This window comes from Molossus molossus, unplaced genomic scaffold (genome assembly GCF_014108415.1).
Source record: "Molossus molossus isolate mMolMol1 unplaced genomic scaffold, mMolMol1.p scaffold_m16_p_8, whole genome shotgun sequence".
Classification (NCBI taxonomy): domain Eukaryota; kingdom Metazoa; phylum Chordata; class Mammalia; order Chiroptera; family Molossidae; genus Molossus; species Molossus molossus.
Window position 1 is genome coordinate 96,100,275 of NW_023425402.1, and position 16,053 is coordinate 96,116,327.

The following is a 16,053-nucleotide window of genomic DNA, read 5'->3' on the forward strand; positions in this document are numbered from 1 at the left end:
AGGAAAGAGTTTTAGAACCTCGAGCCTGTGAACTATGCCTGGTAGATTATAGGCCATTTGTCCTAGCTTAGGTTGTGTTCCTAAGAAGTGGGGCCAGAGTCAAAGGTCCTTTTGCTAATGATTTATTGAGATGTGTTCTCAAGAGAAGGAGAGGGGACAAGCAACATAGAGCTGGGGGATAAGCTTCCAGATAATCCCATGAGCATGCTCTGGAATACAGATTAACCACAGAATTAACAAAGTGGCCAGCATTTTAAGCTTCAAGTCGATCAGTCATTGGCTAAGTTCTGTGGGGAAGAGGGTGGGAAGGTATAACCTTACTAATGAGGCATCTCCCACTTGTCTGAAAGCAATTCTTCATAGAAAGAGGCAAAAATCCTCGAACAACTGGGATATGAGTGTTCTGGCTGGCAAAGGTGATCTGCACAGGGCACCAGTAGTATCTGCGAGATCTCTCAACTCAACAGCAGTCACCTTTGCTCCTTCGAGTCCTGAGCTCCTGGCTCTATCATTTCCCCACTGTGAACCCAGATCCAATAGCTGAGTCTGTGTGTTTCTGTGTCTCTGATCCTGGTAGCTTCTATATTACCACAGTTCCTTAAAAACTTATTTCTGAGAATCTCTGTCCTAGAGAGAGACATACTGCCCTGGGAACTGTCCATAGAAAGGGTGCTTGCTGACTCTGGCCACCTGTTAGGTTGCAGCTCTGCATGGCTCTTCCATTACTTCTGGCTTCCAAGGTCCCAGCATAGGTTCTCCCTTTTCTGCTGAGTTTATTTGCATGGCCCACTCCAGGATTATTATTGTATTCTTTGACAATGACACTCTGCAAAGATGTGCAACAGAGCAGCCCAGGCAGTGTTCCTTGGGTACAGGGTTCTGAACTAGATCTCCACAGAAGATTCTGACAGCTGACTTCCCAATCTTGGCTTCTTCTGGTCTCTCATCTCCCAGGTTCAGCCTAATGATGTGTATGTAATATTACAAATACTTTTACTTTTGTCTGTTTCCTTCTACTCCTTTTCCTTCTTTAATAGGAAATTAGAGCCCTGGCCACTTTGGCTCAGAGGTTAGAGCGTCAGCCCACAGACCAATGAGTCGTGGGTTTGATTCCAGCCAAGGGCACATACCTTGGTTGCAGTTCATCCCTAGCCCTGGTCAAGGTCATGCAGGAGGCAACCAGTTGATGTGTCCCTCTCACATCGATGTTTCTCTCTCTCTCCCTCCCACTCTGTCTGAAGATAAATAGAAAAATATCCTCAGGTGAGTATTAAAAAAAAAAAGAATTTAGAGCCCGGCCAGTGTGGCTCAGTGGATTGAGCATTGTGCCATGCACCAAGATGTCATGGGTTGGATTTCCAGTCAGGGCACTTGCCTGGGTCGTGGCTAAAGTGCATGCAGGAGGCAGCTGATCCATGTTCTCTCATCAGTGTTTCTTTCCCTCTCCCTTCTTCTTTCTTAAAAAAAAAGTTGATAAAAATATTTTTAAAAAAGAATTTACAAAACACTGTAAAATCATAAGAGGCCATCAAATTCTATTACACACTCTAATATATGATAAATTAATAATGAAGTTGGACGCTTCAATAAAATTACTTCACTTGGTAGAGATATTGCTAAAATGTTCACAGGACAAATTAAACAAAGGAGCTAGCTAAACTAAATGTGGAAATAAGAGACAGAGATATCAACCCAGCTTCCTGGACCCTGGGATTTCTGCCTGCATACGACTCGGCCTTTCTCTAGACCTTGGGGTCTGTGTGTGCTTTGGCAGAAATTCAGAAAGCACTGCCTCCAACAACTTCCCTGCCAGGAAATCCCTGTTCTAAAGATACAGCATAATGCTGTGGTTGGTAAATTATGGGTTGCCTTTTCGATGATGGTATAATCCAAGCTCCAAGTTTGGAGATTTGGAGAGCAGGAGAGTTTGGGGTTGGGTGAGTAGGGAAAGATGGAGCAGGGCTGAAATTACCTGGGTCTAACAAACTCAGGTCTAAAAAGCTTTCATGAGGCCTATCCCTGGGAGTTTAACATATGAAACGTGCACCATAGATGGCTGAGTGAATGACTTTCAAAATGAAGATGCAATCACTATAGCATCAAGTTCTTATTTTGTTGAATAATCTACATGAATAAGCTGACATTCTCATTTAATTTTATTTTAAAAGCAACTAATTCGTACTATTATTGTTATATAAATTCCAGACCCTGACATCTTCATCACTCTTCATCCCATCAGAGAACTGAATGGGTATGAATCTTGAACAACTTCCTTCTAACAATACTCAGTTCACAAGTGCAAAATAAAACATAACTTTGGTTCTATCTTTTAAAAGTGACCTGAAGAACATTCTCACTTATTGCTTCAGACCGAGATAATTGCCTGAACTTCTCCACTTTATTTTTTACATTTATACACAGCTTATTTTATTTCTACAGACGTTAAGAGCTCCTAATTTGACTAACATATTAAATAGACACATTTTTTACTAGTCTTTATTCAATAATCTCAAGTAATAGCTTACAGTCATCATATCAAGTTTCTTTTTGAGTGTTCTTCAATGTATTCTAGTCACCATCAATAATAATCAAGCCTCAGTTAGGTAATTAGCTCATTCTGAGCTGTCAGTCATTCAGTATGAAAACAGCTGAGAGAAGCTAGAAGACAGTTGTCTAAGAACTCCATTGCTGTAGAAAACAAGCTGGTGTGCTTCCACCGCAGGTGGGGTCTATTCTGACAATACGATGGTGGTTTTGCAATTAGGAATAGAGGCTGTGTTGCAGTGGCTTTCTGGCAGCAAAATGGCCCTCAATTATCCTTGCTCTTAACATCCCAGGCTTCTCTGGACTTCAAAAATATGTCTCTATATCATGTTTAAGGATGCCAAGGACAATAGAAACTTAACAATAACCATCACATTCCTTGGTACAGAAAACAGTCTTTTCTCTCTGGATTAATATAACTTCAAAAAATCCACCAAGGTGATGTAATGCTATTTCAGTCTACTTGAGCAGTTGTAAAAATACCTGGTGATTCTGATTCAGCAGTTGTTGAGGCAAAGGAAAACCATTGCTGCCTTCGCGTCATAGTTCTTGAGCTATCAGGAAGCATGACTGAAAGATCAATGCCAAATGTTTTTAGAAGAGATGTTCTAATGGTTTTCCTGTTGACCTCACCACTAGATGAAGTTGTCATTTTCAATCAGTGTGGCAGTGTCATCAATCTGTTCCCTAATTTTCCTGTCCCAAATATTTCTGAGCACAAATAAGATACATGTACATACCTTGGTTCCAGTGCTCATTTCTTAGCAAACTAATCTCTGCATTAGCTTTCTAATTAATGGTGGAGTTGATCTCTGCTGCTGTCTTTTTGTTCCTAGCTGTGTGAGAAATCAGTGCAGGGGACCAATGCCACATCTCTAACCTCATCCGAGTGCCATGACAGCTCAGCATGCCCTGTGTTAATGAGAAGAAAGCTGCTGCTTCTATGTCAAGTTCATTTCAAGAATTTTGTATAATATCAAGGCTCTAAATAGTACAGTTCTTTGAATGCACACTTACATGGAACAATTTAATCCAAAGTATGTGCAAGTGAACACAAACTCTCTCTCTCTCTCTCTCTCTCTCTCTCTCTCTCTCTCAGACACACACACACACACACACACACACACACACACTGCTGGAACCAGGATGGCCCTCAAACAACACAGGCTTTGGTCTAAATTCACTTTCTCAGCCTAGACTTCTACCTCCATGATGAGCTACAAGTATCCATTGTCTATTTCTTTAATGTAGTCTTGGTTATGACTAACCCTACCCATTCTTTCTGCTATCTCACTTCTGAACCTTAGTGGGTAGTGTCTGTCAAGGTCTCTGTGCTCCACCTTCTCTCTAGAGTTAGATACTTACTTATGTGTTTCTGAGAATCAAATAAATACATTGAGGAGTGGTGGGGGGCACATCTATTTCATCCAAATTCCAAGTCCTAATGGAAGATAATTGCCTTTGTTACCTAGAAAAAGTCCACTTTGGGTACAAAAATGAACAAGGAATAAGTGTAGACAAGTAATCATCTTGACCACTTTTGTGTTCCTCTCATATATCCTCATCTAAGAATAACTAGCAACTCTCAGGGGAAATAGTCTTGATATGTTGCCCAGTTATTTCTGTCTGACTGAATCCCGTGACTGAGGCATCATCCAAATAGGGTGTAACACCTGGCATCCTAGAAAGCAAAGTTCCCATAAGGCTCTAAAAAGTCCCATAGTCAACAGAAATATTGGCTCAGAGATGTTAAATTCCATATGTTCCTCAAGCACGTTTTTGATGACTGTGTTTTGATCATCTCGAGCAAGGTTAGTTTGCAAAGACTTGACCCCAAAAGTCGGGTTAGCAGTCTAGGTCAATCACAGGTATAGAGCATGAGTGCTGCTTGAGAGAGTCCCTTGTGGTACTTTCGAGCCTTCTCATAGTTTGTTTTTATCATGTGGCTTCCAAACTAGTCTTTCCAACCAAAGGCTGTGTGCCTGCCTGCAGGGCTACTAGTTTAATTAGATTCTTAAGTTAACCTTCAGTGGGTATTTCCACCTAGAACAGAAGGAGCATTTCCAGCTTTATAAGTGCATAGGCAACAATTGTATCTAAAAAAAGTTGACCCTGGGGCATTCAGGGAATTCAAATAAAACCTTGGGAAATCAGTTAATAGTTTCCATTGGTGAGGTGAGTCTGAGGGTCATAAATATAGAATATTGATTTTTAGTAGGATATAGAATATTGATTAATTTTTTTTTTCTTTATCGATTATAGAGAGAGAGGAAGGGAGAGGGAGAGAGCAATAGAAACATCGATGAGAGAGAACACTGATTGGCCCCCTCCTGCGTGCTCCCCACTGGGGATTTGGCCCACAACCTGTACATGTGCCCTGACCGGGAATTGAACTAGTAACCTCTTGGTGCATGAGTTGAGGCTCAACCACTGAGCCACACTGGCTGGACAACCTTCCCTTGTTTTTGATGACCAGTTTTTAGATCAGGTATTTTGTAGAATGTCCCTAAATTTGAATTTGGCTGATGTATTTCTCACCATCAGACTGGGGTAGTAGGGGTTTCAGGGAGAAAGACCACAGAAGTGAAGTGTCTTTCTCAACAACACATCAAGAGTACATCCTATCAACTGAATGCTGATGATGTTGGTTAACACTGATAACCTGGCTAAGGTAGTGTTTCCCAGGTCTTTCTATAGCCCCCCTTTTATGCTGTACTCTTTGAAAGGGAGTCACTAAGTGTTTTATACTTAAGGGATGAAGAATTATGCATCACCCTCTTAAGGGAAAAGTATCTACATAAATTACAATTTTTCTGCACAGATTTGTCTCCTCTCTACCATTTATTTATTTATTTTTATTTAATTATCTATTTATGTCACTATGGACTCATAAGTATTTCTAGTTTATGCTTGGGTTATACTCTAATTCTGTGTTACTTATTTTGTAGCTCAAATTGTTTCAGCTTTGCTCACTTGGAGCTTTTTCAGTTGTCTCTAGTGTGTCCTTGACATATCTCCATTGTTTGATTTTATTAAGTACTTTCTTACTTTCTGGTACTACAAGATGCTCCAGGCTTATCTTGTATATTTTCTACCCTGAGTTTATAACTGGTTATTTCTCCAAAAGAGTATTAATCCCTTTTATTAGAGAATAGGATTAGAAACCCAGATCTGGACATGGGGTGTGCTTTTTGCCATTGTGTACTTGCTTCTAGACAGAGCTGGGAAACATGTGCATACCAATTCACATGTAAACATATATGTATAATCATTTCTATATAAATTTACTATATATTAAGCTGAACTTAAATTTATACTGATTTTTTCCTCTCAAAACTAGTACCACATGGTTTATTCTAGCTTTTCTCCTTTGCTTATCTGTAATCTCCCATGCTAACTGTGATAAACTTGGCTTCCACTGTCTGCCTTCCATTCATTTATTTGTTCAACCTTGATATGCATGTATTGATATTTCAGAATTTTAATTCATACCCCATGAGAAACAACTTGACCAACTAGAGTTTAATGCTTATATTCCATTCTGGAATATAATTTTAATAGATTTGAATTACCTTCTGAGCTCTCAAGGTGATCCTTCTTATAGAACTGATATTTGGCATTCTTGTGTCTGTAAATATACCCTTCACAACATGAAGCTAATGGTTGACATATCCATGTAAATTTGAATAAAGTCTGCACCCTGATTTGTTTTATCCACAGATCCTGCTAAGAGCTCTTTGCCTCTATGCTCTTGACAACATTAATCTTAGGACCTACTCTTTTAATTTCTGTGACAGATATTGACTAAAGTCTCACTTGCCATGAGTTATTAGGCCCTTAGGAATTCCAAAGTGTATTCTCTCAAGAGATGCTATTGGGAGACACCATATAAAAGGTAATATGTCATTCAAGAAATCCCAATTGCAATACTGGGACAGATAACGTTGTAGTCTACAGGGGCTGTTAAGTCCACATAACAATATCAGTGTAAAATATCAATTGATAGTGCCCTGGAGAAACAAACTCTAAATGAAAATTCATGGTATGTTGCATTCTTAGCTGATGCAGGCATGGTTATAAAGCATATGGCCTGTATTTAATTTTTTTTTCCTTTATTGATTTTAGAGAGAGAGGAAGTGAGAGGGAGAGAGAGATAGAAACATGGATGAGAGAGAACTGCAATTGGCTGCCTCCTGCATGCTCTCCACTGGGGATCTGGCCCACAACCTGGGTATGTATGCTGACCAGGAGTTGAACCAGTGACCTCTTGGTGCATGGGTCGATGCCCAGCCATTGAGCCACACCAGCCGGACACGTATGTTTTGTACTTAAACCTTAGAGTCTGCCCAGGCTTCTATTCTAGAGTCCTGTTTTATCTACTTGGCATATAAATTTCAGGAAAAGCGCTGAAGGATATGAAATTATTTAATATGTCCCAAAGTAAACTCTTTTATTTACAGCATTTTGTCAAATTATAGATACTGTGCTGTATTAATCAGAAGTCAATCATAAAAGTAGATTTACAATGTGCATGAATATAACTTTTATAGTTTTGTTTTATAATAAACAAGACTCTATATTGGTTACTAGGAGATGCTAATTAAATAGGTAAAAAATAAGTAGCAGTGATTTTCAACCAATGTGCCACAAGAATTTTTAAAATATGCAATACCTGACTATTCAGCCAGGGGCACTGACCTCCTTTTTCTTAGATTGTCAAATAAACAATTACAATAGTCAACACAAAAATAGCCATCTTGTGTGAATGCATCAATATTTCATCTATTTTTTGGTCAAACAAAAAATATATTTTTTGATGTGCCACAGAATTTTAGTAATTAGTTAATTTGTACCATGTAATGAAAGAGGTTGAAAATTGCTGATAAAGTTTTCACAAATAACTCTTGTATTTCCGCAAAATCCACTTTAACTTATTAGTTAAATCTCAACAGAGCAGCATAAAACGAGATAAAAAAAGAAACAAACCATTGACAAGAACTCAAAATGAACCATAACTGCATTAAACCATGAAAATCCCTAATATTTGTATAAACAAACAAACAAAAAACATGTTTCCTATTACCCATAACTAAGTAGAAGTGATCCTATTAGCATAGATAAGCCTCCTTAGAGTTTGGAAAAGGCTAAGAGGAAGGGGTTCGGAGAGGATTCTGACCCAGCAGGTTGTGGAGAAGAGAGCTGGTTCTTGATGAATTTTAACAACACTCTAACTTCCCGCACTGGCTAAAACAACCAACTCCATCTCTATGATTACCTGCCAGATGCTTACTGCAGACCTGCAAAGATTAGTTACTCCAGGGGGAGTGGTTTATAACTCCATTACACTGTTTTATGCCAGATCAATAATAAAGGCAAAGGCACACGTCAAGCTGCCCTTGTTTTTCTCTGTAGACAAACAAAGAGCCCCACAGCTCACAGGAATGTTGGGAACTGATCCTCAGCGTCACTTAAACATACTAGCGGTTGTCTCATCTGTTTTTCACATACACCATAATTTTTTGAAATACACATTAGCTAAAATGCAATTGCATTTTCAGGGAATTGAAAGCTAATCATAATTATCAATTTGCGGGGAGCATGCTGTTCATGTGTTATATAACTGGGGGATTTCTCTCTTAATGATAGATTGTGATGATGTATTTAGAAAAAAAATGTCTATATTGTTTACATATGTTCAAACCAGGTGATTTTAGTCAATAGAAATTCAACTGATAACCATGATAACAACATGTGCTCGATTAGACTTTTCTTTCTTCCCTTCCATCCTACATAGGAGTTAATTTACATTTTAATAAATGAAAAAAGCAAACAGGAGAAGTCATATTTTTCTGTGAGTGAGCAGAGGAAACTTTTTAGGGAAAGTAGAAATGCAGAATCAGAGAAAACAAAAAACTCAGAGGTCCTAGACTCGAACATGGACAAGTCTCGACTAATGTGAACCTGATCACAAATTGTCGCTAGAAAGTATAAAAAAGATTTAGCAGCCTCAGCCTTTAAGAAAAATTGAGGGCACTTTAGTTCTTTGAGGTCATTATTTAAAAAATAACCTGATTTAATTTCCTTCAATTAATTTAATACTTGAGTCATTTCAAGGAGTATGACTTTTATTTTCTTTGCTTGATAGTGTAACAATATAAAATAATTACAGCCCTTTCTATTTCTATATGAATTGAGATTATATCAAATTAGTTATTGAGTGTGTAATGCAGTCAGATAAAAAGAGGCAGTGGAGACCTACAAATGCCAAGAAATCAGAAGAATATTTTCTCCAGGGACAGTTATATTTGCCAATGTTTCTCATAATGCTTCTCTGTTTGAACAAATGTCTTGTCTGGGGACTGCTCTGGTACTTGGCTAGGGCTACTGCTTGTGTGCACAGTGTTGCTTGGCAGGGGCCAGGGCCAGCTCTGGAGGTCACTGCTTATGTCCTTGCCAGCTGCGTGACCTTGAATTCACGACCCATGAGATTTCAGTGTGACAGCCAGTGTACTTCCTCTCCAAATTTGGATCCAACTCAGAAGTAGACCCAGGAGTCAAATGATAATAAAATATGTTTTATTTAACAATGTCATTGTGTACATAGAAGACAAAAGAATTTATATTAAAAAATAGATTAATAAGTACATTTGGATACAAGGCCAAAATGCAAATATCAATAGTGTTTCCATATACTGTCAACATATAGTGTAAAAATATTTAAAGACATTAATTGTAGTACCATAAAAATCAAATATCTGTTACAGAGGTCCCGAATTATCCCCCACTTAATAGTGTCAACAATAAAAATGAAGTAAAAACAAATCAAATACCTAAGATCTCCACGTTGAGAAATTACAAAAATTACCGGGATAAATTAAGGAAGCTCTAAATAAATGAAAGCCTCTAGATATGCCCTATATCATGATCTGGGCAGCAGTTACATGGGTATATACACATGCAAACACTCCTTGATCTGTACACTGAAGTCTCCATACTTGATCCGTATGTAATTTTAAAAGTTAACTGAAAAATGACAAACAGAAACCCAAACTGGTGCAGGGACATGGATTAAATATGTGGCCACAACAGACTTTTCGATACTTGACCCCAGAACTGGATAGATTAACCTGTCTGGTCCATTGGCCCAGCTGGATGACTACAGCCCACATTTACCAAGTGCCAGAGAACCAATCAGAACCTTTGGGTCCTGCCATGTGCCTGGTTCCAAATGAGGGAGAAAGGGGCTGAGCTGAGCATGCCCACTTTCTTTTTCTTGATACACCAATTAGATGAATCCTCTTCTCTCCTCAGAAGGCCAGCTAAGAGGTCGGAGGTGTCACTCGGTAGGAGTCTCTCCACGAAAGAGCATTGACCAAGGGAAAGGAGGGCGCGTCTCCCCACTCCTGACTGACCGCCTTCGTGCCTCAGTCTTCTCCCCTTTGTAAGATGCTGATGATAGAACCTGGCTCACACAACGCACAGAAACGTGAGAGGGGAAAAAGAACGCCAGGAAGATAATCCGATCCACTCGTGGGTTTTGTTTTTAATTAGGAAACAGACACAGGGAGGTGCCGACGCCTGTCCGAGCCGTAGCTCATTGGAAGTGCACTGCCAGCACGCAGTGGCCGGACGCTTCTCGGCCCAGGTGGCCATGGCCCAGAGTTCCTGCTGCTCCCCCGTCTGCCGAATCACCGCCTAAGGTCAGCGGGTCGAGGAGCGGACCCTTCTCCGGGCCACCGCGAACGCCCCGTTTTCAGAAGGCGCGCAGTCAGTTCCCAGCCCCGGAGCCCTGCCCGCCGCGGCTCTCGGCGGCGATGTACAGCCCTCGGCGCGCGTTCGAATAAGGAGATTACCGTTTAGAACCGAGGCAGGGAAGCAGTTAGGCAGGTTTTCTTCGGAAAGTAAACAAACACAGTCAACTACAACTATTTGATTCCATTTAGTGCACTGGAAAAGGTAATGCTTTAATGACACCCTGGTGGTCTGCAACAGTTAATGCACCACAGAAAATGAAGCACAAAATCCCCTTCTCACTAATAATGCTGTGACTAGTGTTAGGAAAAAGCACAAGCCCCAGGGAATTAAAAGGTTTTCACCTTCTCACCGAGTGACAGTATTATTGCTTTGGATATTCTATTCACTGGTCATGAAAGTAGAGGATATTTGGGGAACAGGAAAAGCTGCAACGTATTCTGTTGGTTTGATGATTGATCCTTGCAGCATCACCTGGGACAGTTCCTATGGGAAGAGAACGGTCCTGTAAAGGCTGGATGACTTTCTGACTCTCACGAATTCCCAAATGTCAGTTCCCACTGAGCTGGGCGGTAGCTGAAGAGGAAGTTCTTACTGATGGCAGCATCCTCCTCAGGTGGGGTGCAGTGGACGGGCAGGGCAGGGCAGGGCAGGGCACAGGCTCACTTCAGACTGGCAAACACATAAGCTCTATGTGTTTATCTGAGGAATGGTGTGAGTTACAAATATTCCCTGGAAACATGTGCCTGGCCTCGCAGCTGTCTGTAGGACAAATACTGACAGGATGGGCTTCTTTGCCATAGTTTGCTCTTGATAGGTTGCACACCAGTGCTGCTAGTCAGAGAGACAGCTGTGCACATCTGGAACAGTCCCAGGGAGAAACCCCAAACCAGGCCGACAGTGATCCTGGTGACAGCAGGATGCCCTGTCCTCTGTAGATTTCCCTGCCTGCACCTGTATTGCTGTGAGTGAAACAGAAACTTCAAGGGTCAAGGGGGCATCTGGATGCCACCCCTCTTCCCTCACTTGTGAATGGCAAGATGAATGTCTACTTGGCAGAATTTTTATTTATTTATTTTTTTATGAATTTTTATTTATTTTTTTGTTACAGATATTTTACCTTTTTACCCCATTGGCACCCCCCACCCCACCCCACCTCCGCCCCGTCCCCGGCTTAGTTGTCCATGTCCATTGGTCATGCATACATGCATATAAGTTCTGTGGTTTATCTCTTCCTATCCCCCCACCCCCTCTTCTGAGGGATGTCAGTCTGTGCCCTACTTTCATGTTTCTGGGTCTACTGTATTCCTCAGACTGTTATGTTCATTATATTCCGTATATAAGTGAGATCATGTGGTATTTGTCTTTTTCTGCTTGGCTTCTTTCACTTAGGATAATACTTTCCAGGTCCCTCCATGTCGTCTCAAAGGATAAGAGATCTTTCTTTCTTACCGCTGCATAGTACTCCATTGTGTATATGTACCACTGCTTTTTTATCCATTGTTCTACTGGGGGACACTTGGGCTGTTTCCAGATGTTAGCAATTGTAAATAGTGCTGTTATGGACATGGGGGTACATATATTCTTCCTGATTGGTGTTTCAGGCTTCTTAGGGTATATTCCCAGCAGTGGAATCACTGGGTCAAATGGAAGTTCAATTTTTAATTTTTTGAGGTAGCACCATATTGTTTTCCATAGCGGCTGCACCAGTCTGCATTCCCACCAGCAGTGTATTAGAGTCCCCTTTTCTCCACACCCTCGCCAACACTTGTTGTTTGATGATTTGTTGATGGCGGCCATTCTGACAGGTGTGAGGTGATACCTCATTGTTGTTTTAATTTGCATCTCTCTGATGATTAGTGATGTTGAGCATTTCTTCATATGTCTCTTGGCCATTTGTATGTCCTGTTTGGAGAGGTGTCTATTCAGCTCCTCTGCCCATTTTTTAATTGGGTTCTTTGTCTTCCTTTTGTTGAGTTGTATGAGCACTCTATATATATTGGAAATTAACCCCTTATCTGATACATCATTGGCAATGATGTTCTCCCATACAGTGGGGTGCCTTTCCATTTTGATGATTGTTTCTTTTGCTGTGCAGAAGCTTTTGAGTTTGATGTAGTCCCAGGTGTTCATTTTTTCCTTTGTTTCTGTTGCCTTAGGTGATGTATCAGTGAAAATTCTGCTCCGTATGATGTCCGAAATTTTGTTGCCTACATTTTCTTCTAGAATTTTTATGGATTCACGGGTCACATTTAAGTCTTTTATCCATTTTGAGTTTATTTTTGTGTATGGTGTAAGTTGATGGTCTAGTTTCATTTTCTTGCATGTAGCTGTCCAATTTTCCCAACACCATTTATTAAAGAGGCTGTCTTTACTCCACTGTATGCTCTTGCCACCTTTGTCAAATATTAATTGAGCGTATTGCCTTGGGTCCATTTCTGGGTTTTCAGTTCTGTTCCACTGGTCTATATGCCTGTTCTTGTGCCAGTACCAGGCTGTTTTGGTTACAGTAGCTTTGTAGTATAACCTAATATCTGGTATTGTGATCCCACCTACTTTGTTCTTTTTTTTCAAGATTGCTGTGGCTATTTGGGGTCTTTTTTGGTTCCATATGAACTTTTGAAGTATTTGTTCTAGTTCTATGAAATATGTCGTTGGTATTTTGATGGGGATTGCATTGAATCTATAGATTGCTTTGGGTAGTATGGACATTTTAATGATGTTAATTCTTCCAATCCATGAACAGGGTATGTGCTTCCACTTTTTTATATCTTCCTCTATTTCTTTTTTCAATGACCTGTAGTTTTCTGCAAATAGGTCCTTTACTTCTTTGGTTAAGTTTATTCCTAGGTTTCGTAATTTTTTTGCCGCGATGGTAAATGGAATTGTTTTTTCAGTTTCTCTTTCTGTGAGTTCATCATTGGTGTACAAGAATGCCGTCGATTTCTTGACGTTAATTTTGTATCCTGCTACTTCTATTTGGCAGAATTATTGTGAACTCAGGATGTGAGTGTTGTATATAACAAAAACAAAAATAGTAGCTAGTATTATTACTGATGTGTTACTTTCTCATTAAAGTCAGATAAATATAAAATTGTGAAAATTAGTAATATTCTACTGATTACTGTTTATGTAGTATATATATACATATAGTTACATGTGTTGTGAATGTTGTTATATGTCATTACATATATGATATAGATAGATAGAAATATCACCCATAATAACATCAATAAAGCGGTAGTTAGAGGGTTCAAACGACATATCACCATTTGACTAATTTGCCTTGTTTACTCCTGTGTTTCAAAAATAATTATCACTCACTCCACTTTCAAAGGTGATCCAGTTTGAACATTAAGTTATGTGATCACCCTTAATAAGGATCAAAAGGAAAACTGATCTCAGACAAAGCCAAGAACTATTAGCCTCAGTGCTTATGAGTAACACATCCACTAGACAACCATGGCTTAGGAAATCTGTACTGGGGACACCAACATAATTTTTTAAATATATAATACTTCTTTAATAGCAGTTATCAAAGCAAAAACAAAAACCAACTCAGTGTCCTTAGGCTTGTCCAAAATAGAGAATTTTCCATTTGGTAAAGAACTCCATGTGTTTAGTCTCATATTTTCTTAAACTTTGCTCCTGGCTTGACATTAATAGCTGCAACTTCAAGTGGATGGTTTAGTATTGACTAGAACCCTTGAAGGGGCTGCTTGCTGCATTGAAGATTATTTTGTCACTCGATTTTTGTCTATTTTTTTCCTTCTTTCCTTGAGTCCAGCTAATTTATCTAATTCTATTAGCTTTAATATTTAGCTCCAGCACTTGAAGGTTTTGGCAGTCTTGAAAGGCTTGTTGAAAATTGATCAAACACGGGGTATCAATTTATCTCTGTTAGATCCCAATATAGAAGAGACAGAAAGCAAACAGGGTTCTGGGTGACAGATGTAAATTACCCTATTTCAGTAACTTGACAGTTTTAGGGCATTTGCTTTCCGTTTTACAGAACTTTCCATACTTATTTTGTATGGTTTGGTTTTAAAATTCCCTTTCTGCCTCTCTTACTCTTCATTTGCTCTCAGAAAATGTCCTTTTCTCAATCAGAAAAAGAATACTTTAGGAAATTACTCTTTTAACAATTTCTTATTAAACAATGGCTGAAGGTGGGTTGAAATTGAAATTGTTCCCTCTCTTCAACCTGGTCTGGGTATTTTGTATCTCACTCTTGGACAGACACACCTATGTCTTATCTAGATTAGCCTTTAAATAGAATTCTTTAGAAATGTCTTATTTCATCTCAAGTTCAGAAATAAAGTCAAAGTTCTTTACCATTTCTTCTAACCACTCCAAGCTCTGTAACTTAATTAATACCTTATGCTACTCTCCGATCCTTACTGACTAGTGACCTATTTAGGCTGGGACAAAGAGGTCAGCTAGCCAGGGTGCCAGAAGCCTCATGTTGTTCTCCATCCCACGTGCAGATTAACTTTCCCAGCTTCTAGCACCTGGGTCACACCTCGCATAGACCCCTCACTATCCATCAAGGAGGGAAGGGGAAGCCCACAACAGAGAGAAGTAAATTTCTGGAATTACATATAAAATCTCTGAAATGTGCCAGTGGTGTATTCCAAATCGATTTCGCTTTCCAAACCTGTTACTTTTCTTTCAGCAAACCCAATTGGTCCCTGAATTTCTCATCCATATGTGTTGAAATTTAGACTTGTGCTGTGGAGCTCATATATAATGCAATACTGTTCTTGTGAAACTACTTGGCAAATGGGGAACCTTTGATCACCTATGCCATTGGTAGAAATGTTTGCAGGGTTTTAGAAATTCACTGGTAAAAGCTAAAGGCTAAAATGTGTAATATGACTCTCCCATCAAGAAACACTTTACCTGAATTTCTAATCATTAACAAATCTGATTCAAATATTTTTGTATTGACAGTCATATGTAAGAAGAGATTCATACTATCTAGTTCTTTTTGCTCTGGGTTCTTGTGGCCCTAGAGATCACCCAAAGAAGATATCAGGGTTTTGATAATGCACAAATTGATTTAATATGAATTGTGGATTTTTATAGAGGATATCCAAAATATTTTTCCAGTACTGTAATATAGGCAGAATTTTAATACAAGTCTCCATGAACCAAGAGGTAATAAGAGTTCTGCCTATTGCTCCTTAAGGATTTCTTTGCAATATTTGAAAGTTGATTTTTTTTTTAATTTTCCCCTCTATGGAGTCTGTATATATGTTATAAAACCATTATTGAAATGAGAAAACAAAACTGAATAAACTATTTGCAGACAGAATATACTAGAGCTAGTCACAAAGCTCAACCAGGTGAGCTTGGCTTTCCCTTCCTCCGAGAGCCTTGAAAAGTGTTTGAGAATTCCACCTGCAGGCCTGGACTCCATTACTGCAATGATCTGTTTTTATGTTACAGGCAATGAAAGCTTAGAAGAAAACTATGTCCAGGACAGTAAGATGGGCTTTGTCATCAATGCCATCTATGCCATGGCACACGGGCTGCAGAATATGCACCATGCCCTCTGCCCTGGCCACGTGGGACTCTGCGACGCCATGAAGCCTATTGATGGCAGAAAACTCCTGGACTTCCTCATCAAGTCCACGTTTGTTGGTGTGTCTGGAGAGGAAGTGTGGTTTGATGAGAAAGGGGATGCTCCTGGAAGGTAAACCTGTCTTTTCTGTAATGGATCTGAATAGCCTGTGAACCTCCCTGAGCCAGACA

At 39.6% G+C, this 16,053-nt stretch overlaps 1 protein-coding gene across 2 annotated transcripts in view; it reads left to right on the plus strand.

Annotated features, from left to right (window-relative positions):
* GRM1 (glutamate metabotropic receptor 1) overlaps positions 1–16,053 on the plus strand; it is a 340,463-nt gene that overhangs the window by 258,164 nt on the left and 66,246 nt on the right. For both annotated transcript variants that reach the window (XM_036248395.1, XM_036248394.1), the window contains exon 5: positions 15,748–15,994. In XM_036248395.1, coding sequence (XP_036104288.1) covers positions 15,748–15,994 — 247 coding nt within the window. The remainder of the gene's footprint in view (positions 1–15,747; positions 15,995–16,053) is intronic.